This window comes from Motacilla alba, chromosome 4, assembly GCF_015832195.1.
Source record: "Motacilla alba alba isolate MOTALB_02 chromosome 4, Motacilla_alba_V1.0_pri, whole genome shotgun sequence".
NCBI classification, from domain to species: Eukaryota; Metazoa; Chordata; class Aves; order Passeriformes; family Motacillidae; genus Motacilla; species Motacilla alba.
The window spans coordinates 46,425,147-46,452,104 of NC_052019.1; the positions used below are offsets into that span (position 1 = coordinate 46,425,147).

At 38.4% G+C, this 26,958-nt stretch overlaps 1 protein-coding gene across 6 annotated transcripts in view; it reads left to right on the plus strand.

Annotated features, from left to right (window-relative positions):
• COL25A1 (collagen type XXV alpha 1 chain) overlaps positions 1-26,958 on the plus strand; it is a 298,274-nt gene that overhangs the window by 251,718 nt on the left and 19,598 nt on the right. For 4 of the 6 annotated variants that reach the window (XM_038136316.1, XM_038136321.1, XM_038136319.1 and 1 more), the window contains 15 exons: positions 6,491-6,553; positions 7,041-7,109; positions 8,018-8,062; positions 10,047-10,091; positions 10,616-10,693; positions 13,631-13,654; positions 14,549-14,593; positions 16,165-16,209; positions 16,512-16,592; positions 17,441-17,503; positions 19,083-19,133; positions 19,493-19,519; positions 21,576-21,656; positions 23,496-23,531; positions 24,378-24,431. In XM_038136316.1, coding sequence (XP_037992244.1) covers positions 6,491-6,553; positions 7,041-7,109; positions 8,018-8,062; positions 10,047-10,091; positions 10,616-10,693; positions 13,631-13,654; positions 14,549-14,593; positions 16,165-16,209; positions 16,512-16,592; positions 17,441-17,503; positions 19,083-19,133; positions 19,493-19,519; positions 21,576-21,656; positions 23,496-23,531; positions 24,378-24,431 — 807 coding nt within the window. The remainder of the gene's footprint in view (positions 1-6,490; positions 6,554-7,040; positions 7,110-8,017; positions 8,063-10,046; positions 10,092-10,615; positions 10,694-13,630; positions 13,655-14,548; positions 14,594-16,164; positions 16,210-16,511; positions 16,593-17,440; positions 17,504-19,082; positions 19,134-19,492; positions 19,520-21,575; positions 21,657-23,495; positions 23,532-24,377; positions 24,432-26,958) is intronic. The other 2 variants (XM_038136317.1, XM_038136318.1) reach the window with 2 other exon arrangements.

A 26,958-nucleotide genomic window follows, 5' to 3' on the forward strand; every position in this document is an offset into this window, starting at 1 on the left:
AACCGATTTTGAGAATCAAGGCCAGAAAACAAAATCATCACTAATAGTGGATGGCATGCGTGTGTCAGGGGTGCTTACTTGGGTGTAAGATCTAGATAAATTCTTCAAGTTTTGATTGATTTCTCACAAACTATATCCTCCAAATCTCTTATTTTCTGTTCTGGAAAAAACTAAAACATAAGGAATTGAAACACAGAATGTTGTTTCCTCTAAAACTATTAATGGTTGGAAGACTGAGTTTATAAGAGCTACTTCACAGCATATGTTTTATAGCATAGCTTAATTTTTCATTGTACAAAAAAAAAAGTGCAAATCAAAAATTTTGGAAAAAGTTTAATAATGTCAGAATCCAACACCCTACTGTATTCAGAAATCAAGTATTTTGTCATCCACAAAGAAGACTTGACATCAGTAATCTGAAATTATTTCTTAAATACAAATTTTTATAAGTTCAGAAATCAGGGCATGCAATAAAGCTCCTTAGCTTTCAGAAGAGCAACAAAATTCCTTAGATTTATCATGTAAGTCTTTTCTAAGAGAAACAATTTGGAGCCAACTCTTCATCATTTAGCAGTTTGGTCATAGAAAAGAATTAAGTATTAGGTGCTCATTACAACAAGTGTTTTTATCCTATCCTCAAAAATAGTTACCATGCTGGCTTGGATTATAATTAGCCTTAAAGTAAGAAGTCCCTTATATGAGTAATGAATGCAGAATTAATCAGAATCATTACTGGTTCTGATAGCACTCTCCCAAAGCAACATACTTTCTAGGGAGGCAGAACTTAAAAGCAAGAAGAAAATTAGGCTCGCTAAAAAGCAATATATGTCATACAAAGTGAGGCTTGTTGTGAAACCTCAGGGTTTCAGCCAAGTTGTTTAGCCAGGTTTTACTTCCCTAACTCCAAATGAATCATAAAGTCTAAATACGCTTTTGGAAATTCTAAACCACAATTGTTTTTCTAAGTTTGGAGAACGATTAGGGAGTAAAGATATTGTTTCAAATGCGATGAGTGAGCCAGACAACCTGTTTTAACTGGCAATTTCTGGAGCCAATTCTAAAGTGATATGAAAAGCCTTAAGAAAGACCTTATGAAATGGGGTTAGGGTTACTTTTTTTTTTATCAGATTTCCTTGTACCTTGTTAATTTCCTTCTTAGGAGCTGAATGCTGTAGGCATCCTGAGAGGAAAATTCCCATGGACATCAGGCTGTATATATAAGTCCCCCTAATGCCCTTCACAATGACAAAGTACTCTCTGACTTGTCTAAGGCCAGCTGAGTTTCTGAGGAATTGCTTCACTGGAGCTAAGTGCTGCAGACGGAGGGAGGGCATGAGCAAATGCAGCTCCATAGACCACCGTGGAATGCTGTGTTACAGGATCCTGAGAATTTGGCCTTCGCTCCTCTCCAGAGTGGAGGAGTTGCAGTGTTCTGGTTAGATAGCAACCTCAAAACCAAAATCTTTTAGGACACCAGATGGCAACTTATGGAAAATCAACACAGGTACCCATGAACCAAGTCCAATTTATTACAGCTTCATAGCTGTTCTTCAGATTGTCTTGTGTCTGAGTTTTGAGTCTTTTTTCATAGCTCTTCTATATATCCCCACCTTTGCAAGATTCTTTTGGTAGTGTTAGGTAAGGAAAGGGCATCATACTGTTTTTGTTTCAAATGTGCTCATAAATGAGCCAGGGTAACACTGAAGATAATGACTGTCTGTTGATGTTATTAAAATGAGGACCTTTCCACATCAGTCCTCATCAGAAAGGAACTTTGGGGTTCTCCCAGATTCTGTGACTCTTGAAGAATTTGTATGCTGGCCCATGCTAGGCAGGAATTTTGGATGTCCACTAGACTTGCAGACAGGAGTTTGGAATCTCCAAGCTTGTCCAAAGCTGTATGTTTAAACGTGGTTGTGGTTTTCCTCCTGCCCACACTGCTGGGTTTTCTGTTGGTGGAAAAGGTGGGGTGCATCCCCCTTTCTGGTGTCCTCCACAGGATACTTTAGTGTGGTTTGCCAACTCAGAGGTTTGCACTCAGGAGTCTTGGTCTTGGTACGTTTGGATTTCCAAGAGAATGCCAGGGGAAGGTGTTTGTGTGTCCTGCCTTGTGGCAGATCTGCCAGTCAGCCCAGGAGGCACAGAACTTCCATGGTGGTGGCAGTGGGGCCAACACTGCACAAAGTCTTTCAGGACCAGTGAACAGTGTAATAAAAGAGTTAGACATTTAAATTTCTCTGGCTAATTCTAGTGCATAGCACTAGATAAGAATAAGGCTTGAAATTACATTCTCTTTTCAAATTCATGGTCTAAGGGTTGGTTTAGTCACATTTCTGTAGCACAGAGAAAACACAGTAATAATCTGATGTAGCTGGAATATATAGTAAGGTAACCAGGGCACTTACAAGTAGGATGGTAATTTCAGAAATGGAAGAGAATTTATTTAATTGTTATAGGAAAGTTGTGGTTTGGATGTCTTCCTGCAGCACAGGTTTCTTTTTTGGGAATTCATTGATCTGGATGTGAAAATGTGTTGTATAGTCATTAGGAGAATGATTAAAGGAGGAAGAAACTTCTGTGGGAAAACAGCGTACCCAACAACTGCTGTTCTCTGCTGATCGCTTGCATCAGCATAAAGCTTTGTATTTCAGGCACTGGGAGAGGAATAGGTGTGTCTGTGAGAACAAAGTTTCAAATAATGATGGTGATGTGTGTCCCAGCTGTGCAATGGAGGCTAATTCTGACCAAATATGGTATTAGAACTACACTGTTAATAAACATTTGCCAAATTAGTGATGTTTAAAACAGAAACCTGCAGTGAAAATGTTATTTCAACCGCTGTACCATTTTTAAGCAAAAGTCCAGGTTTTAGGCAATCATGGGTTCTGTAAAACTTGAAGCTGTCAGTGAGAGTGAACTGAAGTAGTTTTTAGGGTTAACCTTTAGTATCAAAGCTAGCCTCTGCCTCAGCCCATGAAAGCTTTGATCATCACAAAAACCAGTCCTAATTATTTCTAGATAATAACCCTCATCAAAATCTGACTATCCTCTGAAGTAAATAACAAGGTGACTTTTTAATATTAAATTCTGATTGCGCTCACATTGCTGCAGGTTTATGGCATTTTAGGGCCTATTTCTGCTTCAGACTGCTATAAGAGGTGAAAATGAACATTAACAATGTTTGTGAATGGTAGTATATAATTTGTTATCTGACCCTCTAGTATTTCCACAGTCAGCAAATACTTGAGAATGAAAATGAGCGTGCATGGGGGTAGTCTCTTAAAATATTAACACATAAAGACACTAAAAATTATTTTTAATATCATAACACATCACTTCTGTAGACTGGAAGAAATTCACAAGCTTGTTATTTTTTTTTAACCAAGTTTCCTGTGTTGTGGTTAATACAAATCACTCCAAGTCTAACAGTGGATGAAGTTTGAATGCTGAACTATGCCTTGTTGACATCTTGTGCAATGTGGTGGTTTCTAAGCAGTGATTTCATAACTATACCAAAGTGTTAAACTAAAAACTAAAATGTGTGACAGAGTCATCATTTGCTATACAGCTGCCAAACAGTATTTCAGATTACAGTATTACAGATTTTGTGTTGCAAAGAAGATTTCTGTACATTCTAACTGGACAAAACCTTGATTTTATTGTAAGAAGTTGTAGTGAGATGTTTGGAAAAGTATTATAAGTCTTGGTGACTCTGATCCTTTGCATTCCTCTCAGCCTTTCGCTAGAACAAGTAGCTAGAACAAATTCTGAGTTCATTTAAGGAAGAGACTTACGAACAGGAGGTGCTTCCGTGAACACCAGAGCTGCAATGTTGTCAAACCACAGTGCCCTCCCAAGCAAGCCTTTACCCTTGCTTTCCTGCTGCTATGTGCTAGCTAAATCAAATATGTATTTACAAAAAAAGCTAAAGCCCTTGATTTTCTAACCACATTCCTGTACAGCTCTGGAATAGTTTCTGTGTCATGGACTAATCATAAAGGTCTTTCCCTTGCCTTTGCAAAACCAGGACACCAGCATGCCTTACTGAGAGGAAACTGTTTTCTTTACATTTCACACATCACTGGCAGTGCCAGTTTTGATAGATTCCTTTTTTGTTTGGTTGGTTTTTTGCTATCTGAGTGGCATAAAAGATAGCATAAAGCACAAAGTCATCAATATTATGGCAGGATGCAGAAGTACATCCAATGAGCATTTAACTTAATGCCTTATGCTGTGGTAACACTCAAGAGATTTGAAATATTACAGAAGACATGGCTTAGTTTCAAACTATTCAAACATGTTGTCTTTTTACTTAGAAGCTTACTTGAGATGGCAAATCAGATCTGGATTTTAATCTACTTATCCTCTCTAGCACTGGATAGAGGGAGAATTTCATGTTTTTCTTTATGTAGCCAGGTTTTAACCACTGCAGTTTGTTTCATGGGTGATAAGAATACACTGTTGGATCACGTTCAGCTTGGCATCCACTGTAACTGCTGCATCTTTCCCAGCAGAGCTGCTGCTCACCCAGTCAGTTCCTGCTCTCTGCTGACACACCGCTTCTTCCACTCCACATTTCAAAACATTTTAAAGCTCTGTGGCATATAAGACCTGTATTCTACTTATGCTAATTAAACTGCCAGCTTATACCATTATCAATTTCACTAGCTTTTGCAAAGCATCTTTTTCTTCTCTCTTCAGAGATTTTGGGGCTGCTTCTTGGACTTTGGCCAGAAGTTTTCTTGTATTGTGCAACTAGTATAGTCCTGAGCAGCGAGAAGAATTTGACTCAAAAACTGCATCAACCTTTGAGTGACACTTCTAAGCCTTACCCCTGAAAAGAATCATGTAGTCACTGCATATTTTTTCTGCCTTAAGTCATAACAAGTTGGCCAAAAAATTAGCCTGGGCAAATTCAGTAGTAAAACAACATGAAGCTGTTGAGTACCCTCTCATTCTAAAATAAATTATTTGAGCTGCATTGTTCTTCATTTACTGAAATTAAAGTGCTTCCATCTGCAGTGACAACCTTATGTTACTCTTACTGGTGTGTACTAATATAAAGACTTAAAAAAGCCTCCAAGTTTTTTTCTTACGAGAGCAAAAAGAAAGCCCCACTTGCTTCTCTGTGTCATGTTTGTCTCAGTTTATTTCTTTACCATATTTTGAACCACAGCCAGCTGGAACTTCATGTGAGAAAGCTCATTATTTACTTGTATTTTTTTATAAGCTAAATGGAGGTCTCTGGGAGCTTGCTGTCATCCTTGATATAACCACAGAGAAGATTTCTTTGGCTTTGAACTGTTAATGATGGATTGTTGATGAGAGCACAGATGAATGTGCAAGAATACTTCCTAATTTGCTCACCATGTGCAGCATACCTGTATTTCTAAGGAGGGGAAAAGATGAAGAGAAATATTATTCAACTGCTCATATGCACTGGCTCTGTATATTGTCAGTAATGGTATCACCACAGGATTATGATCTATCTGTGTTTTAGCTATTTTAAGAGGCATTTGATGGGTAATTTTTACTTCTTAAGTTCAGGGATATTGCCAAAAGGCTAATTAAATAAATATTAATTGGGTTACATAGCTGATTTTAAAATTTAGATTAGTTTGTGGATATATCTTGGTGTGGATATATCTTCTTGGTTCAAATATATCTGAAAAAAAATGCAAGATTAAATAGCAGGAAGGCTTATGCAGGAGAGTTTGTGAAGGAAAGCATATGGCTTATTAATCTTGCATTGTCTCTCTTCAAGCATGGAGATAGGTAATAAAATATGGCCTTACTCTTCTCAGTGCTGCTTCTGCTGCAACTCTCCTTGATTCTTGCTATTTGTCTGTCCTCTTTCTACAATTGAATGGGAAAGAAGGGGGCAGAGCAGAGAGGGGATGAGGAGAGCTGTGGCTCATTCCCAGCTGTTCACAGCCCAAGAAATTGTCTGGGTGCAGAGAACTGAAGTATTTTACTGTCAGAATGAGGAGGTAAAGTACCATGGTACTGCAAGTCTCTTGACTCAAAGGAGACACAACACATCACAGCAGTGCCATCTCCATTTGTCACTGCTTTGTCACACACCATTCCTGCCCATCAGTAGGAAACCACCTCAAAACACATCACTGAAATGAACTGTCCCTTTTTAAATTTAGGAACCCTCAGATCTCTCCTCCTGCCTTCAGACTTGCTTGGATAATAGTTTGATGTGTTACGTTACAGACCAGGTTGCACATTAACAGTCCTTAACCTCATAAACCCCATGTTTAACACCTTCTGCTTCATTTGCATCTCATCTGCTGCCTGGTGGCTTGCTACAGGAATTTGTGCTGATGAAAGCAACTCATGACAAAAAGTACTTCTGTATAACTGTTGCATCACAGCTGGAAAGCTGTAAGCTGTACAGGGGAAAATACCACCCAAAATAAACTCATGTTGTTGTAATTGTGTGTTGCTAAATAAGTAACCCTCTAATATTGTATTTTTAAAGGGTGAACCAGGTTTCATTGGTCCCCAAGGAGAACCTGGGTTGCCAGGGCTACCAGGAACAAAGGTAAGGGTAATGGGCTAGTGCTCGGGTGTGAAGTCCCTTGAGCTGATGTCAAATTCAACTTCCCTCAGCAAGTAGCAGAGACTGAGGCTGCTACTAGAGAAAATGTGAAAAATCATGGACCAGTGCTATTAGATAGATATATAGGTATTCATGTAGGTGCCCTCAAAAATGTGAAGGCAGATGTTACATCATAACTTCAATTAATAAGTCATCTTTTTTCATGTTAGAATCCCCAAATTTAGTTGTTCAAGAGGCAAAATAGGCATGATTGAAGAAACTATATTTTCATAAACATGGGGTTTTTAAGGAAAATTACTTGAGACTTTGTGCAGGAGGCAGAACTTTCATACTACACACTAGATTGTGAAAATACAGATAGACTAAACCACTGTTTCTCCCGTTTGCTTGGTTTCTTTGGTCCTGCTGAGTTGGTGGTGTGCTAAAGGCTGCCCAGTATTTTGTGATATATGTGTGTCTGTTGCAATAGGGTGACAGAGGAGAGGCAGGCCCTGTTGGGAAGGGTGAGCGAGGTGAACCTGGAATCCCTGGACCAAAGGTCAGTCTGATTTTTACATTGGAAATGTTTTGTTAGTTTTACACCTATGAACACATCTTTGCCTGCTGAAAAGTAGAACAAAACTTGGTGAGTGAACTTTTAAATGAAAATGCTGTCAAATGCTCTGCTTCATTCCAGAAGACAATGGCAGTTTTGTGTCCACAGCTGTGAAACTGCAGTGTGAATGGACTTTTATTTGGTCTACAAAGTAAGGACACTACCTACATACACTGTCATGGAATTGGCCTAATTCATTCCAGCTGAAGTACTGACCTCCAGGTCCCTAACTTTCAGCATTGAAGTTTGAACTCTTTGACCACTGCAGCAATTGAATGCAGAGAAAATCCATTTTGTATGCTGATTTCTAACTCTCTAAGAAAGACATCAGTCTAACTAGTTTTAGCATTGTCTTAATATTTCCCCTGGTGTTGATACTGTCAAGTTTGTTTTTTTTCCTGGTGGATTTTGAAAACAATAAGGTTAATTTTGTGCTTCTTGGCCGGTTAAGTTTGTATTCACCTGGACTGTTGGGAAAAGAAGTTTAAGCTCCTTTATTTTAAACTCCTTCTGTTAAAATATTTAGCTGTATTCTCTGTCTCTTGGCTATCATTTCTCAGGAGCAATGGAATGATATAGCTCATTCCTGAAAACCAGTGATAATGATGCCTGTCTTTACTAATGCCAATACTACTTTTCCTTTGGAAGAGTGGAATTTGTGACCATTGCACTCTAGTGTTAAAAAATATATTGATCTGGGTGCTGTTAATATAAATTCCTTAAAATTCATTATCTTGATAATATCAATATAAAGTATTTCTGCTGTTCCAAACTGTAGTTAGTCATTACTAATTTCTCTTTCTCTGCACTCCCATTTCTCTACCATTTTTCTCCTATCTTCCTTCAAACAGGGGAAAACAGGTGAACCTGGATCTAGAGGCCCCAAAGGGTCAAAGGTTAGTAGTAAAGGAACTGTCTTTAGGGGACTAATTAACATGATGATTTTTAGGATCAATTTTTTGTAAAATTTCTCTTTAAAAGAACCTGTAACAATCTGCAGTGTTCTTTATAAGTGAAACCTTCTGACCTTCAATATTAGATAAAATATTTGAACACTGATATTCTAATCCTTTTTCTGTTACAACATCCATTCCACTCTGCTGCTGTTTTCCTCATGCAACATGGTTTCTCTCTGTGTAACTGATGTGTATTAGTCCTCCCACATGCCAAGACCCAGTGCCTGACTGTGCTGTTATTTGGTTTGTAATAATTTTATGGATCCACACTTTGGTGAGCTAGGAATCAGATGTATTACAAGTACTGCAGGCTGAGAAATGATGGTCAGAAGTCTGACAAAGGCAAGAATTGTTGATTGTGTTGCTGTTTTACCTGCTTTAAAAAGATTACTTTGGTTATATCTTTCCACCCTTTTATCTTTCTGTAAATATAGTTGGTTCACATATATGGAGAGATAAAATGTATGGTTTTTCTATTATTTTATCTGCTGTGCAAATACTGTTCCTTCTGAATTCCTTCATGTTGTGTGAGGGATGAAAAGGTACTTGTGTAGGTGGTTATTGACAGGTCTACTGTTGGAATAAGGGTGACAGGACAATGTAGGCTGGTGTGATCCTGTTTGCAGTACTTGTAAGGTCCTTGAAGAGTGGCCTTAAGTGTTTAAAGATGGGATTAAACAAGTGCCATTTAACCTCATGCATTGCCACCAGAAAGAAGTGTTGGAAGGCAAGAGAACTGATGAGGGAATTAAAATATCAGAGTGAGAGCAGAAAAGTAAATCAGCCTCTCATTTGACTACAGTACCTGGGCACCTCCCACACGGACCAAAATTCTAAAGATATCCCCTTTAAGTCCCTTTTTATCAAAAAAGGATATACGATTTTCATTTTACCTGCATACCTGTCATGAAAATCTGGCCCACAGAAGTCAATCTAGTGGCGGGGAACTTCATTTTTTAGCAGTTCCAATGTTCACTAGCTTCTGCCAAAGCAGCACTGAAGGGAAAGGCAGATGGCACAACCTTGATTATGCCCTGCCCACCAGCCTGCTCTCCATATGCCTTCATTATCTCTGTGAAAGTTTCCTGGTTTCTATTACCAGAAGGTTTTCTGTTCTCTTACCAATGGTGAATTAATAATTCTTCTCCTGACTTTTACCAGAGTTCTCTGTCAACAGGAGCAAAATTTGCAGTTCTTACCCATATTAATTTTGAGTAATATTAAAAGTAAAATGTAAGACCTTGCTATGAAGGGGACTGTGAAATGAATTGTGGATGCTGGGAGATGAATGCATACATGTTTGAAATTCCCTCCATCATTTGAAGCATATTGCCAATAGCCAGGAAGAAAAAGCTGTGTGTAAGCTGGTAATCTTAAGCCTGTCACAGAAAGGGCATCAAGAAGCTCTAAATCTGATAGTACAGTTGTGTTTGTAGGGAGGCAGTGACTCATACTAGGGCAGTTCAAAAGGTTAGTGGAGGCATGATCACAGAAAGAAAAGTTTATATATTTTGAAACACACATTTGAAGAAGTTTCTGCCTGTTTTCAGACTGAGTAACTTCGTTTCTCTAGTATTCTTTTCAAGCTTTTGATAGTAGTGTCATTAAGAATAGGGATTTTGCACAAATTGCTTAATTGGTCAATCTGCCCATTCTTTTGGTTCTTTGCAATTTTTTTTTGCAAACCAATACAATAATATTCACACAGAACCAAATGCATCATTGTCAATTCTGTCAATTACCAGTACAGAGATTTTAATGGACTTTTTCCTTTCATTAAAGAAGATTCACATTCTTTTTAGGATGACAGGCCCTGTAAACCAGTTCATGTAAGAAAACATATTTAACATATTTAAATGGGAAGAACCATGTGATATATTGTCAAATGGCATATCTGTTTTTTTCATGTATCATTTTTACATAGGGTGATACAGGTGAGAGAGGTGACACAGGATCTGCAGGTCCACGGGTAAGTCTACTTCTCACCTCAGCTCTTTGTTTTGTACCCTTAGATTCAGTGCATGTGAACTAAAATTGTAGCAAGTAATTCTAGTTAAAACTCCAGGTGAAATTGGGTACTTGACGCTGTTGGAACATGGCTGCTAACTGGACATTAATATGACTAACACCACTTGCCACTATTTGAAGCAGTCTGCAATCCACACTCTGTGGGCAGGATGTTACAGGCCAGGTGTTCTGACATTGTTCACTGCCAATACAGAACTAGAGTGTGGGAATATCCTTAAATGTCTTCCTTCAGAGGTTTTATGTGTTTCCTTTCCCACTGCAGCACAAGTCACTTTGTACTGACTTGCTTATTTGTCTTTATTTTTAAAAAATATTTTCCTTTAAATTCTGTGTTTTATAGTAGTATATTGCAAGTACAATTAGAGTCTAACACCCCACAGTCAAGTCAAAGCATGTGACAGTAGTTAAGAGTCTAAAATAGTCTTCAGCAGTTGTCTCAAAATTCTAATGGAAAATGTATTACAGGGACCACCTGGACAGAAGGGTGATCAAGGTGCAACAGAGATAATTGATTATAATGGCAATATCCATGAAGCTCTGCAGGTATGCAAACCTAACAAGGCTGAATTTGCTTAGTCTGGTCTGGGAAAAGATCATTTGACAGCATTGTATTTCTCTTTTGCCTAGAGCTTGAAAACATTTTGTGTGCAAAATTGTTGAGCTTATTAATCAGGTATCACTTTCGATATTTGGAAACCAGGTTTTCTGTGCTAGAAAAACTGTTTCCCTGATACAAATTAGCTGAGTGAATTAGTTTCATGTTCCCTGGAGACTACTGACAACACCTAATCAGGACGAAACTAATTCATTGTTGGCTTTGGTGTTTAGTGCTGAATTAATGTAATAAACCACATACACAAGTTCAACAGAAGTGTCTGCTTTTCAATTCACATATTATGATATTGACATTTCTTTTTTTTCCTTGTTTTCCTCCTCCTCTTCCTGTAAAATGCAAAGAGCAGAATATTTGAGATTTGGAAACCATGTAACATGGTTCCATTAGCAAGCTGTGGATTCAATCAGCAACTTGAGTACATTAAGTAGACCAAGCACCAGTCTTCTCACTTATTCATTTCTGGAAAACCTATTTTGACTGGTGTGCAGAAAAGTGTAGAGGATTAAAGTAGGGTTACAAAAAAGAATGAATGAGTGTTTGCATAAAAGCAAAGGACCAAGATGACATATGTCATTGCAGTCAAGGTGATTTACATTGCAGCATACTCAGATGCAAATTCTGTGCAGTATAACTCCACCAAAGTGAATGGCTTGCTTATGTGAAACTGAAGACTGGATTTGGCTCATTGTGCATCTGATCACTTTCTCACTGAAGCCGCTGAACTTTTTCCTTACATTTATGCAGTGGGAGTGGGTAAATGTCTGACCCGTCATTTAGTTTCCGAGACGCTTTCAAAAAATAAAAAACTCTCACTGCCTTTACTAAAATCTAAAAGCCTTGTATGTCACTAAGGCTGAGTCCGTTCTTTATTGTGTCTGTGGGGAGGTCTGCATAGACATGTTGTGAGGCTCTGCATTATGCTTGCCTCATTTGGTCTGCTTGCAAGGGACTTCAAACCCACAACTTTAAGTCATCAGAATCCCTCTCTGAGTTATGTACCTAAAGTAGCCTGAAATTCATGTTGTGTATTACCATACAGAGATTTAGCAGGGGCTTTAGCCCCTTTATCTCCTATATTCTATCTTTGTATTGTAACTCTGGCATCAGTGTTAGTTTACAGGTTCCTCAGAAAAGCTGCAGCACATAAAGAAGCCTTAAAAGTGGACTAAAGCCTTCTGCAGTGGTTGAAACATTCTAGAAAGCCTTTATCCCATTGCAGATCGTTCTAAATGTCATCACCTTCTGATCCAGGGCAACAAATAATTGATATTAATGGGAATGGCTGTGCAAGGAGGGTGTAAGTAAGATTATATAGGATCAGTCAAAAATATCCTTGCCAAATCCAGCCCAGTCCTTTCAGATGGCAAACACCCATTCCTATGTCTCCTGGTGCCAAATTCTTAGGGGCTCTGAGATTTGCAGTTCTCTCACAAAAGCACATGAGAACTTCAGTGCTCAGCACTGAACTGTGAACTTGCCCAGAATTTGGCCTGCAGATTTAAGAAGTTGACAAGAGTTTGCAAGATATGGACTCCTTGTCTCTTGCTCGAATTCAGTAATAAATCATGAAGCAGTCTAGCAATTTAGTTGCTTTGCCTTGTGCCTCCTATTTAGTCTCATGTGCAATCTTAAAATTGCCGTCGTGGTTTGAGCAAGACCCTGCTGAGAGTATGTGGCTTTCACTTGGAGGATCAAATACAAAATTCATCTCTCTGTCAAAATTGCTCTTCACACCTATTCTGCAGAATTTCCCTGGGCAAAAAGCAGTAGTTTCAGAAGTTTAACCTTTGTAGGGACTACAGCATTAGATATTAAAATATCTGCCACTGTAAGGTGATCCATGACTGTGAACATGTAAACAGTTCTTTGCAATGGTATTTTTAGGTTTTCATACCTAGATATGCTCCTACTTGAACTTTTCAGTATTTTTAAAGTTCTGGATATATTTCCATTAATATGTTGAAATGCAAAGAATATGAGTATATTAAAGCCATGTGTTAGAAAACAATTTTGCTCAGGTATTTTGTATTAAGTAGGTTCCAGATCTTTGGCAACAGTACGAATTGTCACACTGATGTGTGGAGATTCTTTTACAGCTTAAAAGAGAAGATCTGCAAACTTTTATTTGCACATTGGATAATAATTACAAATGCAAAATATTTCTTGTTCCATGTAGGCCAGTAAGTTCTTCACATGCAAAAGGAAAGCATGTGTGAGCTGCAATATATGGGGGTTTTACTCCATTTAAAAATATAGACAAGCATTTAAATTACATTTTAATACTTTTCCACTTGCCATTAGATTCTTTGGGAAAAAAACCTCGTGACAGGTCAAAGTATATTTTGCCTCCTTCCATAATGAAAATATCCTTTATCTTTCCAAGAATTCAAAATAGAATTGTAATATACATAGCTGAGTTGTAGACTGGCAGTTTTGGATTTAGAACTGCATTTTTATATGAAAATTATTGTTACAGCTCCACTCCAGGAGTCGTATTTATTACTTAAATGTTGGTGCATATCCTGCAGACATTACAAAACATAGGGGTAGTCTTTTGGTCAACTTCAGACACAAACCCATTATGTTTTCTTACGTCTTTGAAGCATTCTGCGTAGATTTTGCTATTTAGTCATTGTTTATTTGATCTCTTGCATTGCACAGAAGTACTGCCTTCATCTAATTCATCACAGAAACCAAGCAGCTAATAAAACACCAAGATTTAAAAAGATTCATGTTTTTGAAGGCGTGGTGTCTCCCACATGCTGCATAGGTTCTGTGGAGATTATAACTGTAGCAAACAGAATTATTTATGTCATTGTTTAATTCTGCTACTGACAACTGTTGTTAATACCTTTTGCCAACAGAGGATTGCCACCCTGACTGTCACGGTAATTCATTACTGTTGCATGACTTACTGTGTGCCGTAGAACTTCTTTGTGCTGCAGCATGTTCATAATTCTGCTAGCTCAGGACATGTCTTGATTGGATGTCAACCTGGTTCATCATAACATGTGTTGGCTTCTTTGCTTGGTGTTCCCATAGCAGAGGACCCATTGTTGAAAGCCAACAATGGAACCAATTCTGCTCCTTCTGAATTAATGGCAGAACTTCATCTAAGCACGAGACTGGGAAAGCACATTCTTTTTTAAGTTCTTCTCTGCAACATTGCTGTTAGTCGTATTTTCCCATCTGGACATACCCTTTCTTTGTATTAATGCAGGGGATTTTTAAATGTTGTTGTGGGGTTTTTAAAGCATCCCCCCTATGCACCATCCCAACCAGTGTTTGATATATGACACTGTGTCCACAGCCTGAGGTAGAAATGAAAGAAGTGGTTACAGCTTATTCCATGGCAATTTCACAAAGCACTGAGTATCCCCAGATGCACTTAGCATCTTTCAGCAGAATCCTCTTTACAACTGGTTGGAGATTTCTCTTGGTCTCAGATTGTTTTGGATCAGGCAGTGAGGGCTGGCAAATATGACGGGGTTTTGGTCTCCCTTCCATTAGGGGAAGCAGTGCCATTTCATCAATAGGAGCAGAGGACTTTATTATAAAATATGAGTTATACTGTTATTTTAACACTGTTTTTTGTGGTGGTGTTGTGGTTGTTGAGAGCTGTCATAGGTTAACAACTTGTCCATAACTAGTCTTGGTTTCCCTTGTGTTAAAAGTCTAACCCATTTTTTTACAGTAGCTGTATTAACATTCACCCTGTGCTTACATGACAAGTTCTTCAGGAGTTTATTTAAAATCTGAGAGATTTGTGTGTTTCTTTTTAGGGACCACCAGGACCACCAGGACCCCAAGGGCTGCAAGGGTCAAAGGTGATCTTCCTTACTTTACTCATTGTATCTTAAGGGTGGAGTATTTTATGGGTTTTTTTAAATGGTGTACATGTACAGGTAGATGGAGCTTTCCAGCAGTTGTTTAACTGTAAATCTAACAAATATGGCATATTTCCAACTTTATATCCCAGATTCTTGAGATGTAGCTTTCCAGAATAGGTGCCCTTGTTTAGTTGCCGCACAGAGATGCGTAACTAAGGACCAGCAAAATTAATTAGTACTGAAAGAGTGCAGAAGCATCTCACTCAGGGATTGGCACTGAGGTTGCTCCTGAGGACTTTGTAAAACAGCTACGCAACCAGACAGTGGCTCCCATGCCTCACTTCTGGCTGAGTGGGAGTGAGGTGGGCAAAACTGTGTGCACGACCACTGGCCACCATGTGAGTGCATGTGCATGCAGCTTTTCTGTCACGGGGGCACCCACCCAAATAAGAGCAGTATTGTCTAATGCCAGTAAAAATTACAGTGTACACATGTGGGCAGAGCCTGGCTGGAAACCCAAGCCTGCCAATACCACCTGGCTGGTGCTTATAAGTAGTACAGAAGGGTTAGTGAGCAGCCCACACAGAGACAATGAGTTCCATATGCTGCACTGTTCTATAAAATTTAAATAATAAATTTGCCTATACTCAGAAAAGAAGTCTTGAAGTTAATGGACTCACCCTAAATGCTTTTAAACTAGTTGAGATGTTTCTCCTGTTTCTCAAATACTAGATACTGCATCTTCTCCCAGTGTCTGTATGCTGTTCCAAAGAGCAAATATGTGCATCTTCAATAACTGTACAAGACATTTCAATTTTAGACTTAATCCAGTATTTCATATAGAAATACATCACAATACACATGTACATTGTTTTGAGAAATTGTGAGAAACAAGGTTCATTCTGTGTGAAAACTGATGATAGAGTATACAGTTAAGTGTGCAGAAATTGCTTTTTGCATTATCATCTACCCAGCAATTCTGCAACATGGAGTATGTTGTAAAACAGAGAAGTTGGAGTGTGGAAGAGGTTGTGTTCCTTTCTATAGGTGAGTGTTCTCATTCAAAATTTACAATGTAAAGCAGAATTCAACATCACAGGAGCTTGTTTCTAATGTCATCAACTCCACCCATCACCATAACTTGCTCCCTTGAAGAATGGTACCCAGGAACTGGTCATAAGACAATATGGTGAATGTGAACTCCTTCACTGGGTGGTTTATAATAGGGAAAAAAAAAACATGAAGTCTCTCTACCGTAGGTAAATCAGGGGGCATGATTCTGTATTTATTCTAGTAGCAGGCAAAGTTTCCACTGGATTGGGGTCCTTTCACCCCAGGGATTTTGTCTCTTTTTCCTTTCTTTTTATGCACTTGTCTGGCCTTTATATAACCCAAAGTTTGTGTAATGTCATAATCAGGTGGGCTGTTTATTTAATATAGGTACTAAATACACACTTTTGACAGAATAGTCTCTAGCTTTGTTGTTGTTAATTATGGCAATTTCTCTGGCTCTTTTCTCTAGTGTCTGGGGCAGCTGGAATAATCAAGTTCTGTCTTAACTCTTATAGGGTGAACCAGGATCCCCAGGAGCTCCAGGAGTTGATGGAGAGCAGGTACATTTTGTTTAAATCATATAGTGAAGAACATGTGGGCAACCATAGGGTGTTTTAAGAGATTATTTCCATGGTTCTAAGTTGTAATTTAGTTTTCATAATCCAAGTATTATGATTATAATAATTTAAAAATATCATTTGTAGTGCTGCTGCATACTTTGTGGTCTAATAGTGTCTGCATTTCTGCATTTTACTGGCAAAGATATAACGTGCACATGACTTCTCCTTGTTGGGATCAAAGGTAGAATTCTGTTGATGTCTCTAGTTTTTTACATGACTTGCTGAATAAGTCCATATTTTAGGGTCCTAAGGGCTCAAAAGGAGACACAGGTGATCCTGGAATGCCTGGAGAAAAGGGAGGAATTGGACTGCCTGGCCTACCAGTGAGTATGAAAAGTTAATTAATTAATTTTAGCAAAAAAAAAATCTTTTCTTTTTTTCTCTCTTCCATTATCAGGAATTTCCAACAGTGCTGATAAATTGCAAATGGGACAGAAAGCACTGGGGAGAAAACTTGGAGATAGTTTTGCAGCAAATCTAGGAGGAGGTGTAAGATTGTCAGAACTTTTCATTCCACTTACAGTGAAAAAAAATTACTGTGTCGGGAAGAAAGAGATTAGTTGGCAGGCTGACCAAAGCTGTACTTCACTTGTAATATATAGGACAACTTGGGCAAGGAGAAAGGAGCTACGTTTTGAATGGAAATTTCAGGTGACTTAGATTGAGGAAAGAGAAAAAATGCATGGCTAGTTATGGACGCATTCTTCCTATTCTGTGTGTGTATATATATAAATCTATATTCTTCCTATTTTGTATATATATATATATAAAAATCAGTAGATTTATATATGTATATATATATATATATATATATATATATATATATATACACATCGATTTATATGCATACACATGAAATTTCTCAGCAAAAATAGAAACAATTTCAAAATTGTATCCATAGTACAACATTATGAATGGAGTGCCAGCTTAAGGAACTGTCATAAATATCATGCCACAATAGACAGCTGTCAATATAAAAGCATATGTTTGTATTAGTTAAAAATTATTTTTAAAGTATTGCCAGAATTTTTAAACTATTTCCTTTATATGTGTGTTATTCATTTCTTAAATGATAATTATTTGCGAATAAACATTATCATTTCTAGATTGGTTGCCAGTAAGATTAAAGCTGTTTATAAATGCTGAAATGCTGTTTTGTAATGATTTTTAGGGAGCCAATGGCATGAAAGGCGAAAAAGGAGACGTTGGTTTGCCTGGTGCCCAAGGTCCTTCAGTAAGTCTTAGTGTGGCATTGCAATGAGCACAGGAGTCCAGCAGTGGTTCTCCAGCTTCTGATTCTGAGCAATACTTGATATTCATGACTAATCTTCCCCGAGAATAAACAGACTTCTGGTCATAGAGCTAAATACAGATTAGGAAATTTTAAATATGTAATTCCTGTTCTGCTCTGTTAAATGACTATGAACAAGTCCTGCTCACTTCAGTCAAAGACTTCTGGCTCTGTAATGAATCAAAAGATAAATGGGGAAGAAAGGAAAAAAACCAAACAAACCATAATCTCTCTCTCAACACCTTATACTCTGGGAATCTCAGATAGTCCAGTGAGAACCAGACTAGACTGACTTCAGATGTGTGACCCAGGGTAGTGAGTTAGTTGTATGAGACCAGACATTCTCCTGGTTTTTTTCCAAAGCATTGTAAAGACATTAAAAACAAACAAACAAAACCAAGCAAACCCGAAAAAACCCAAAGAAACTCCTACATAGTGCCTTTATGGTGTGGGTAACTTTCATTATCAGAGCACAGTAAGATGAGAGACCTCAGAGCAGAGGTTATTGACAGAAGCCGTAGCTCGGAAAAGTCAAAGAGGCTGCCCTGTGCCATCGCAGGGCACAGGAGGCACCCCTCATCTCTGAGTTTCTTTCTATGAGAAGATTGGTTTGTTAAAAATTAATTCACTAATTCATTCATGCTGTTCTGCTTACTTACACTTGAAGGAAGACTCACAGTTTTCATGAGATTTCACAGGTGATGGAATCTGTCTTTGGTTTCAAAGTGCTTCTTGTTGCTGCTCTTGCTGCCACCGACAGCTGCTACAGCAGGGCATGAGTCTGGAGACCTGAATTAGCATCCCTGCTGCCACTGTGCAGGTTATGCCAGCAACCCATTGGGATTAAATCCAGGAAGAGAGGGGATATTAAGCTGGATATATCATCATGAAATTCTTTCCATGGATTTGTTAGGAACATGGAAAACCAGTGCAGAATATGCATGCACTAAAAGCTGAGCAACCTGATTACCTATTTTAATGACCTCAGAGAATTTTTGGTACAAGTGGGCTAAAAGAAATAAAAAGAGAGACAAAGGGAAATTTTGAAATTACGCCAAAGCCCAGCTTGAATTTAGTATCTTTTTCACTTGTCAGTGTTGAGGAGGAATAAAATAACACATCATCACCTTTTAGCTCTGTAGAATAAGTAGTACAAGAGAGAACTAAAGAGCACATACCATAAAATATTAAAAGTTCAAGTATCCCATCTCAGTATTGTTTGTTTTTCAGGGATTTATTATTTTTCCCCCATAGTGTCTTAAAGTGTATCGTAGACTCTAGGAATAAGAATCTGGAGACAGGCACACTGCCATATGGCACAGGCAGATATGCACTTTGGGTACCCTGTCTTTCAAATCAAAATAATTCCCATTCCTAAAGCCCTGTCTAGATGTGCTGTCAGTGTTCACTGTTACATAGCTATTTTTGTAAGTGCTTGCCAGCAAGGGTCAGCCTGACTTCTGGTATTTTTGTGGGAGTTCTTTGCTCTGCATGATTTAATACCATTGTTTTTTATCTGTAGATGATAGGACCACCTGGACCACCAGGGCCACATGGTCCTCCAGGCCCCATGGTAAGCTTGGGAGGAAGAGAAGGGCTAGAAATGGTCTATGCCCTCTTGCCACTTTATTGCCTGCTTACTAAAAGTGCTATCAGAATATGTGGTCATTGAAGAGGGGACCTAATTTGCAAATCTTTTTTGCATTTCTTAAAATTCTTAGGACATGGAGAAATAAATTGCACATTCCTGTTATTGTTAACATGCTAGTGGTCTGGTTCCTCCTCAGAATCAGGTGTTTACTGTTGCTTTATTGACAGCTGCATTTCTTTTGAGAGTAAAGAAACACAGGGGTAATTTGTATTCCTACAAAGCAAAAAGTCCAAAAAATTGTGGTGTATTTTCATAATGAAAAATGTTACTTTTATTTTCAGGGACCTCATGGACTGCCTGGCCCGAAGGTAAGTTAATATCTGTCATGAATATATGAGCTCTTTATGTCTGCAAAGTGTCATGCTTTGCTCATGAATGCATGGAGCTGTGTTTTGTCATACCTCATTTAATAAACGTTTCTGATATTCTTAAACCTTAAAGCAGATTATAATATTAGCAGCTTAAAAGCTTTTTAAATTGTCTGTGATTGTTTCTGAGTAGTATTTCTCCTCAGCATCAGCTGAGTTCATTTTTTGTATGAATATTAGGAATGTGGCACTAAATTATTTGGCTTCCTGTTTATGGGCAAGCTACCATTGCCCTTGGAATTATTTTGGAATACAGAAGCATGTTACAGGCTCGGGAAATGAAGTCAGATAAACTCCATTTATGCTCTCTTGTATCTCCTGCTTCTTCCAGTCTCCATGGCCTTTGTTAGGTGGCAGGTATTTTGCTGACCAGTTTCTTTACATCTTATGTTGGTTCACCATCACAAAATGATGTGTGCATTTTTGTGTTTCCCAAACTAGATTCATGATCAGACAGGTTTGCAATACAATTTGAACATTTTCCACAGCATAGATATTCTTTAGGGACTCTCTTAGCCCATCAGAACAGCTCAGGAGAGTGGAAGTGCATTTTTGGCAGACTTGGAATACTTTATTTGTGCTTTAATTCAGTAGTCACCAGTAAGCTAAAATTCAGCATGACACTTTATTCATTAAGGCCAGTGGTCTTGTCATGCATGATCATTTAAATCACTATGGGTCTCTAATCACACCTTTCTCAAAAAGTAAAGAAGAGGAGGAAAGGGTGTTTTTTGTTTCGTTTTGGGGATTTATTTCAGGTTTTTAAAGCTGCAAGACAGAAAATCACAGATTTGACTCCTTATGAGACTGTGTTACCTTGGCTCAAGAAACCTAAGTCATAAATCATTTTTTGAAGTGTATTCCATTTTAGCACCAGCCCTGCTTTACCTCAGGCTTTTGGCCTGAGACTCAGGCTTTTGTGGGATTTCTCAGGTCTGTTTCCAAAACTTCAGCCTTTCCAGTGCTACTGCTCTGAAAGTCACATTGAGTCAAATAGAATAAGAATGAAGAAATGACCACTTAGGGTGCAAAGCAGGCAGATGATGTCTGGAGTTACTTAAAGGAGCAGACTGGGTTCTCCTGAGATTCTTTTTTTTTTTTTTTTTAAGTATGAATATAATATAAGGTAACATAATACATCAAAGGGAAATCTAGCAATGAGGCCATGGGGAGCATGGATGAAATACCCGTGTATTTCTGTTTCCCAGAAGAGGCAGGTGTGGTCAACAGTCTCTTTGACTGAGCAGCCCTCATGCTGATGCAGTTTTTCGTTATGAGAGAATGATTTATTGGCAACTCTGTGCCCAGTATTATCATCTTAGTGATGTTTAGTGTAATAGCCTGTGCATAATATAATAATCACAACAAGTGCCATTTCTTACATTGTTAAAATTTCTCTGTATGAACACAGAAACTGTGGACCTCCCAAATAGCTTGGCATTGTGTAACCTATACTGTTTCTTTTAACTTGTTACTGTTTATTATGTATGCTTAAAGGTTTAAAATATCCTTGTGTAAGATTTGGCTGCAAATTCCAGTTTACTAGAAGGAAAAGTATTGCTTCCTTCCAAATGCACTTTTCAGGAGATCCCACTGTAGCAACTTCCAGTTTTGAGGCTTACTTTTATGAACATTTTCTTTCAGTTTGAATTATCTGCATCGGGTGGTTTATGGGATTTGAAAAATTTCCAAAACCCCCTGAAACTCATGCTAATTCAAACCATCTATCTATAGTGATAATTATTAGTAAAAGATTTAAAAAATCTGTTACCCATAAGTTTCCTGTAGTTTTTTTTACACAGAATTTAGATCTCAAGCAGACACCTCCCAGGTACTTTCGCCCACTATTAAATCAGTATGTAAATTGCAGTAAGCTGAGAAGGTTAAATTTGTTTCAAACTGGAATTTGCAGCTATTTCTGAGACTGGATTCTTCTATCCCAGCTTAAACACCCATTATAGCACCAAAAATTTGGCATTTATACTTTTACGTTTAGGGTGAACCAGGGTTAAATGGTCTTAAAGGATTGAAGGGTGAACCAGGTCAAAAGGGTGACAGAGGGCCCCTTGGTCTTCCAGTAAGTAAAAAAACCCAACTATTCAATTTCAGTGCAAATCACAAACATCTCTTTCTACTCCTCATGAACAACTCTGATTTACTCAATAGCATACACAGAATATACCGTGTTGGAGCAGAGCATCAGTCTTGTTCTGTTTTGTCCCAAATCTGTGCTATCATCCTAAGTAATGTCCTGTAAAACCCAGTGCTGTCAGGGGTTTGTTTTTGTTGTTGTTGTGTGTCAATTGAGAGTGTTCAGTGTCACAAGGATGTCATCAGCCCCCCTGCATTAGTCGTGCTGTTATTCCAGTGTTGTATGGTGTTTCCATTAAAAAAAGGAGTCTTCCCTTCCCCCGTCTCCTAAGTTATTCTTCCTCTTTTTGCACTTCTGCAGTTCAAATTGAGAGGTCCAATTGAGGAAAGCTAAAAATTGGTTTAGGGAATTTAGTTGCATTTTTAGGGGATCTTTTTTCCCTTGGATTCTTATTTTTGCCTTGTTCTTTAGAAAATTCCCATTCTGAGTGTTTAGCATAAATTTTGTCTTACAAGTAAAGAACCTTAAAAATATGGAAACATCAGAGTTCTTAAAGTTTCGGTTGATAAAATAGAAAATACTTTATGTGTTTGAAGGCATGCTGGAAAGGCAGCTTTATTTTTTTCTCAGAAAAAGAGCTCATTTTTCCTCTTTGCTGTTGTTATTGTATGAGGATTGCTCCCAGTGATTACATTGTTAACAGTAAAATGGAGAAAAAAGACTTAGCTGACCCAAAAGAGCACAAACCTCTACGATTAATATTTTCAAGAATTATGTGCAGGGCCTGTGGACAAGGTCATCGTCACTGAGAATTTTAATTTATTTTGAGAAAAATGAAACTCATTTTCACATTGACAGTTACATCTCTGTAGAGAGTGAGCTTTGGAGGCCTGAGCAGATGCTCTGAAAATGGCTACAAGATAGACTCCAGAATAAAATACCCTACTAGGTTTTCCAAATTTACACAGGCCTTGTCTTGCTCCTGCTTGCTGCTTCTAAATGTCATTTTCAGCAGCAAAATCCAAGCGCTTGACGTTCCAAAACAACGGCTCGTTTTATTTTTTTATTGAGTTGGCTGGAGATTTTAGTTGGGTTTGTTTGGGGGTTGGTTTGGTTAGCTTTTTTAGGTGTTCCCCGGATTTCTGCGGGTGTCCCGAGCGGCGCTGTCCCCTGTGCCCGTGTCCCCGGGCTCTGCTGTGTTATTCGCGCCGAGTCCACGAGGGGTCCCCCCGGCCCCAGGGATGCTCCGGCTCCTCGGCCGCGCAGCCCGTGCCTGGGAGTGCAGCGGGAAAACAGGAAATGCCATTGTCTCCCGGGCTCTTGGAAATGAATGAGCCCATTGTGGCCAGCATCCAGATTTTGTCGGCTGCATAATGCAGTATTCTTGCACTTAAATGTTTCCTATCGCAGTTAGCGCACATTTTTCTTCTTTTGTGTATACTATTCAGTATTGTCGCTATTTGCAAATCAGAAAGCCTGCGAGTAAATGACAAAGTAAATATTTGTGTGTTGAGGCTCAAAAACACCCTAACATCTGGTGTTTGTAGCGCTCCTACAGCCTGACAATATTCTGCTCTAATATACTTGATGTGAGGGCAGGGGTGGGTCAGTGATGTTACACTGAAGTGAGAACAGAATCAGGCTCTTGGTGTTTCATGTGAATTTTTAACTAACATGCTGTAGTAATGTGATACCCACTCCAGAACCCTGTCACAGCGTGTACTGTACGTTTGAATTGTGTTTATTCATCAGCACCGCTTACTAATCTCACGTTCTTGTCATTCGTGTCGTGCCCATCATCCATGCTTCCACCTAACCACACAGGGAGCATCTGGCTTAGACGGGAAGCCAGGAGCCCGGGTGAGTCCCTTGTCTTTCTGTGTCCCCCTTCGTGACCCAGTCCGTGTGCTTCCCAGGGCTCTGGAAGCCAAGCTCCTCACTGCACACAGGAAGGAAGGCCAAATGCTGCAGGCATTTTCCATGCTGCATAGGAGGGGGCTTCAAGCAGGTTCTTAGGGCAATATGTGTGGGAAAGAGAATGTCATTCTCTGTAGAAGGAGCTCTGAATCTTAAAAAGGCAGCTTAGTTTTGATTTTTGGTTGGACAACTGCCTTGGTTGGGTTGCTAGTTTTCCTGAGGTTAGGGATTTAGCTTACAGGAGAACAGAGCCGTTCAGTGCTAATATGGAATCAGTGAAGGAGATGCTGATGTGCTTGGGTTCCTCAACAGACATTGTTATATTGCACATCATAGATGTTAAATCTTTTGCTTTCTTGAATGATAAAGAAATCTATGCAGTGAAAGAGTTATATCTTGGAAGTAAGATTCTCATTGATCCCGGCAATAGGTAAGTCCAGCTTACAGGTGGACATTTCAATTTAAAGAATAATAAATTTTAAAAATAAAACAATAATTAAAAATCTTATTTTGACCCTTCCATCTTCTTCCAATCAGTTCAAGATCTTTGTGAATCTGATTGCTTCTATGGACGTAGTGAACGCCAAATAGAAGAAAGATGCTCTGCCTTGTAACAGGAGAGGTTATAGGTGGAGTTTTAAAAGCCAAATAGGTTGCATCACAATTAAATCCAAATTTTCAAACAATGAAGACTGATTCCATGTTAGTTGTTGTGTACAAGACAGCTATTAAAACAAAAGAGTTGTAAGAACAAGCTCTCTCTCTTACCCTCTTTGTTCCTTTTTGTAGGGCATAGATGGCCCAGTTGGTCCCCATGGCCCTGCAGGTCCCAAAGGAGAGAGAGTAAGTATATGTTCCATGTGCTCCTCCCTGCAAAGTGACTGCCACAGTGGAAAAATGTCATATGGGGACTCACACTGTGCTAGATGTTACAGAACAGAACAGTATCTCACCTGTAGAGGAGCAGCCCAGAACTGTGTATGTGCTCTACTCACACACATTTATCTGTTTGAGGTTGACGTTGTAACTCATTAACTTCAGGGGAGCTGGTATTTTGAAATGACTAATCAGTAAGAAATTGACTGGACTTTCTAGTTCACAGTGCCACAAACAGAACATGATTTTCATTGGTTTCATTATGCTGTGCAAATTGAGAACAAGCTGGTACAAAAGATAGTGTCATCTGATTACATAAGAATGCAATGGCAAAAAAAAAGGAGTATTTCTCTCCTCTATTCACCTAAATGTTTTCATCCAGGAAAAATATCTCCAGCCTCTGTAAAATATAGACTCTTTTTTTTTTTTTTTTTTTTTTTTTTTTTTTTTTAAGCTTAGAAGATAGGAGCCCTGGTATTTAATTTTAAATATTCACAGTAAATTTTCTCCGGTGGAAATAGGATGGGAACTGTAGTCTTTAACAATAAGTCTGTCACCTTTAACAATAAAACCATCAATTTTTACAACGAACCAGAAGATGATATCCTAAAACCTCCGAGGAGTTACCAGTCCAGAACTTTGTCTCTTTGATTTCCTCACTTTAACAAAACATCTGTGCTAAAACAACTTCAGACTAGCTGTAAAAAGGACACAGCCACATGGCAGAGGTCCAGTTAGCTTCATCTGAGAAAGGTAAGATTCGTTTTTACAGAGCTGTGTACTGAGGGATGAATACAAGACATGTAGCACAGTCCAAATTAAACTGTACAGTAGGCTGCAGTTACCACTCAGGCTAGTTAAGTGCCTGAAGGACTTGAGTATTTTTTGTTTTTCTAGGGGATTACAGATTTCAATTCTTTTTTTCTTCAGTTAGGACAAAATGTATCTTCTGTCAACTCTGTGAAAAGATAGTTGAACATCCTCTAATCTTAAGTAAAAAATTTAGATGAGATATGCATGTAGAAGTACATAAAAATACAATACATTTTATTCTTGCATTATGACCTTTTATATTGAAGGATATGCATGTGTGCTACCAGTTGAAATGTCTCTGGCAATGGAATATAATATAGGCTTTTTTTTTTGTCTGTGGAAGACAGCAACTAATGTTTTTTTTCTTGTGAGGGTATTCAAGGTGGATCTGGAATAAGCCCTACTGTAGCTGTTCAAAAGCAGTAGCTACAAAGGGGATAGGAATTGCTGTGATGTAAATCAGTAATTGCATGAGCACAGAAGGAGAACTTCACAAAAATAGAGAGACCAAGGTGTGCAGAAAATTCCTACACACCCACCATGTTCTGTGGAGCTAAATGAATAGGAGGAAGTTCACAAGACAGATGGAAGGGTTTTTCCCAAGCAGGCAACCAGCAGGATTGTTGCTGTAATTGTTCATTTAATTATTCAATACCATTTGGGAGGAGAAGTTGTTTCTAGCATAGTTATGTAACAGGTGCACAGTGTTGATATATGTCTCATTATTTAAATAACAAATCCTGTATTTTTAATGCTGTTTTACAACTTGCATTTGCAACTGTTGAACTTGTTTACGTGAAAGCAGGAGGGAAACATTTTTGTCTGCAGATTTCAGGCTTTACTTTTTAATTAAAAACAGTGCATAGGGCCAGTGTTCACTGTCACTGGGTAGGGCCCCCTTTTGTCTGTATTGATAAGAAAAATCTTGGGCCAGTATAAATCTAGGAGGGCATTAGGGCTGTTTAACAGAATAATCATGAATTAATTGCTGCACAGGCTGCATTCGAGGTGATGTCAATTACTACTCTGAGGTAGAACAAACTGTTGTGCAAATTAGGGTGGGTTGTTGATTTTCAATTAACTATTAAAATAGAAAACGTCAGATCATCTTTATACAAAGTCTATTTAAACAGTGAAAAGGTAGACTAAGAAAATCATGACACTATAATGTGGTTTTATGGGTTTTTTAGTAGAAACTGAAAGAGTAATTAATAATGTGAATTAATACAATTTATGAGGACAGTGCCTATTAGTTCTTAATAATTTTCAGCTATTGGAATTACATTTTGCCAGGTTCTTAGAGAGATTTTACTGAGATCCTCTTTATTAAATGGAGGAGTAGGTCGTAATAGGCCTCTGAATCTCACTGTGTACTTATTATTTTCACTTGCATACTGTCTTGGGTGAAAGTAGAGAACACTGGAAACAGTCATCTTTAGCTACTAGTGATGAAAGGGGACATGTAAGCCTGAAGGGTGATGACAGGCATAATGTATATCCAGCTTCTTGGCCAGCTAAAGGAATCTGAGAGCTGGAAATAAACATTTTCTCTTTTTTTTTCTTTTTTTTTCTTTTTTTTTCTTTTTTTTTCATTGATGACAAAGACCTGGTTTTGAGCTTGATTTTAGCTTTCAGATGTGTAGCCTGTGCAGCACTGTCATCATTATACACAGTTAGTACT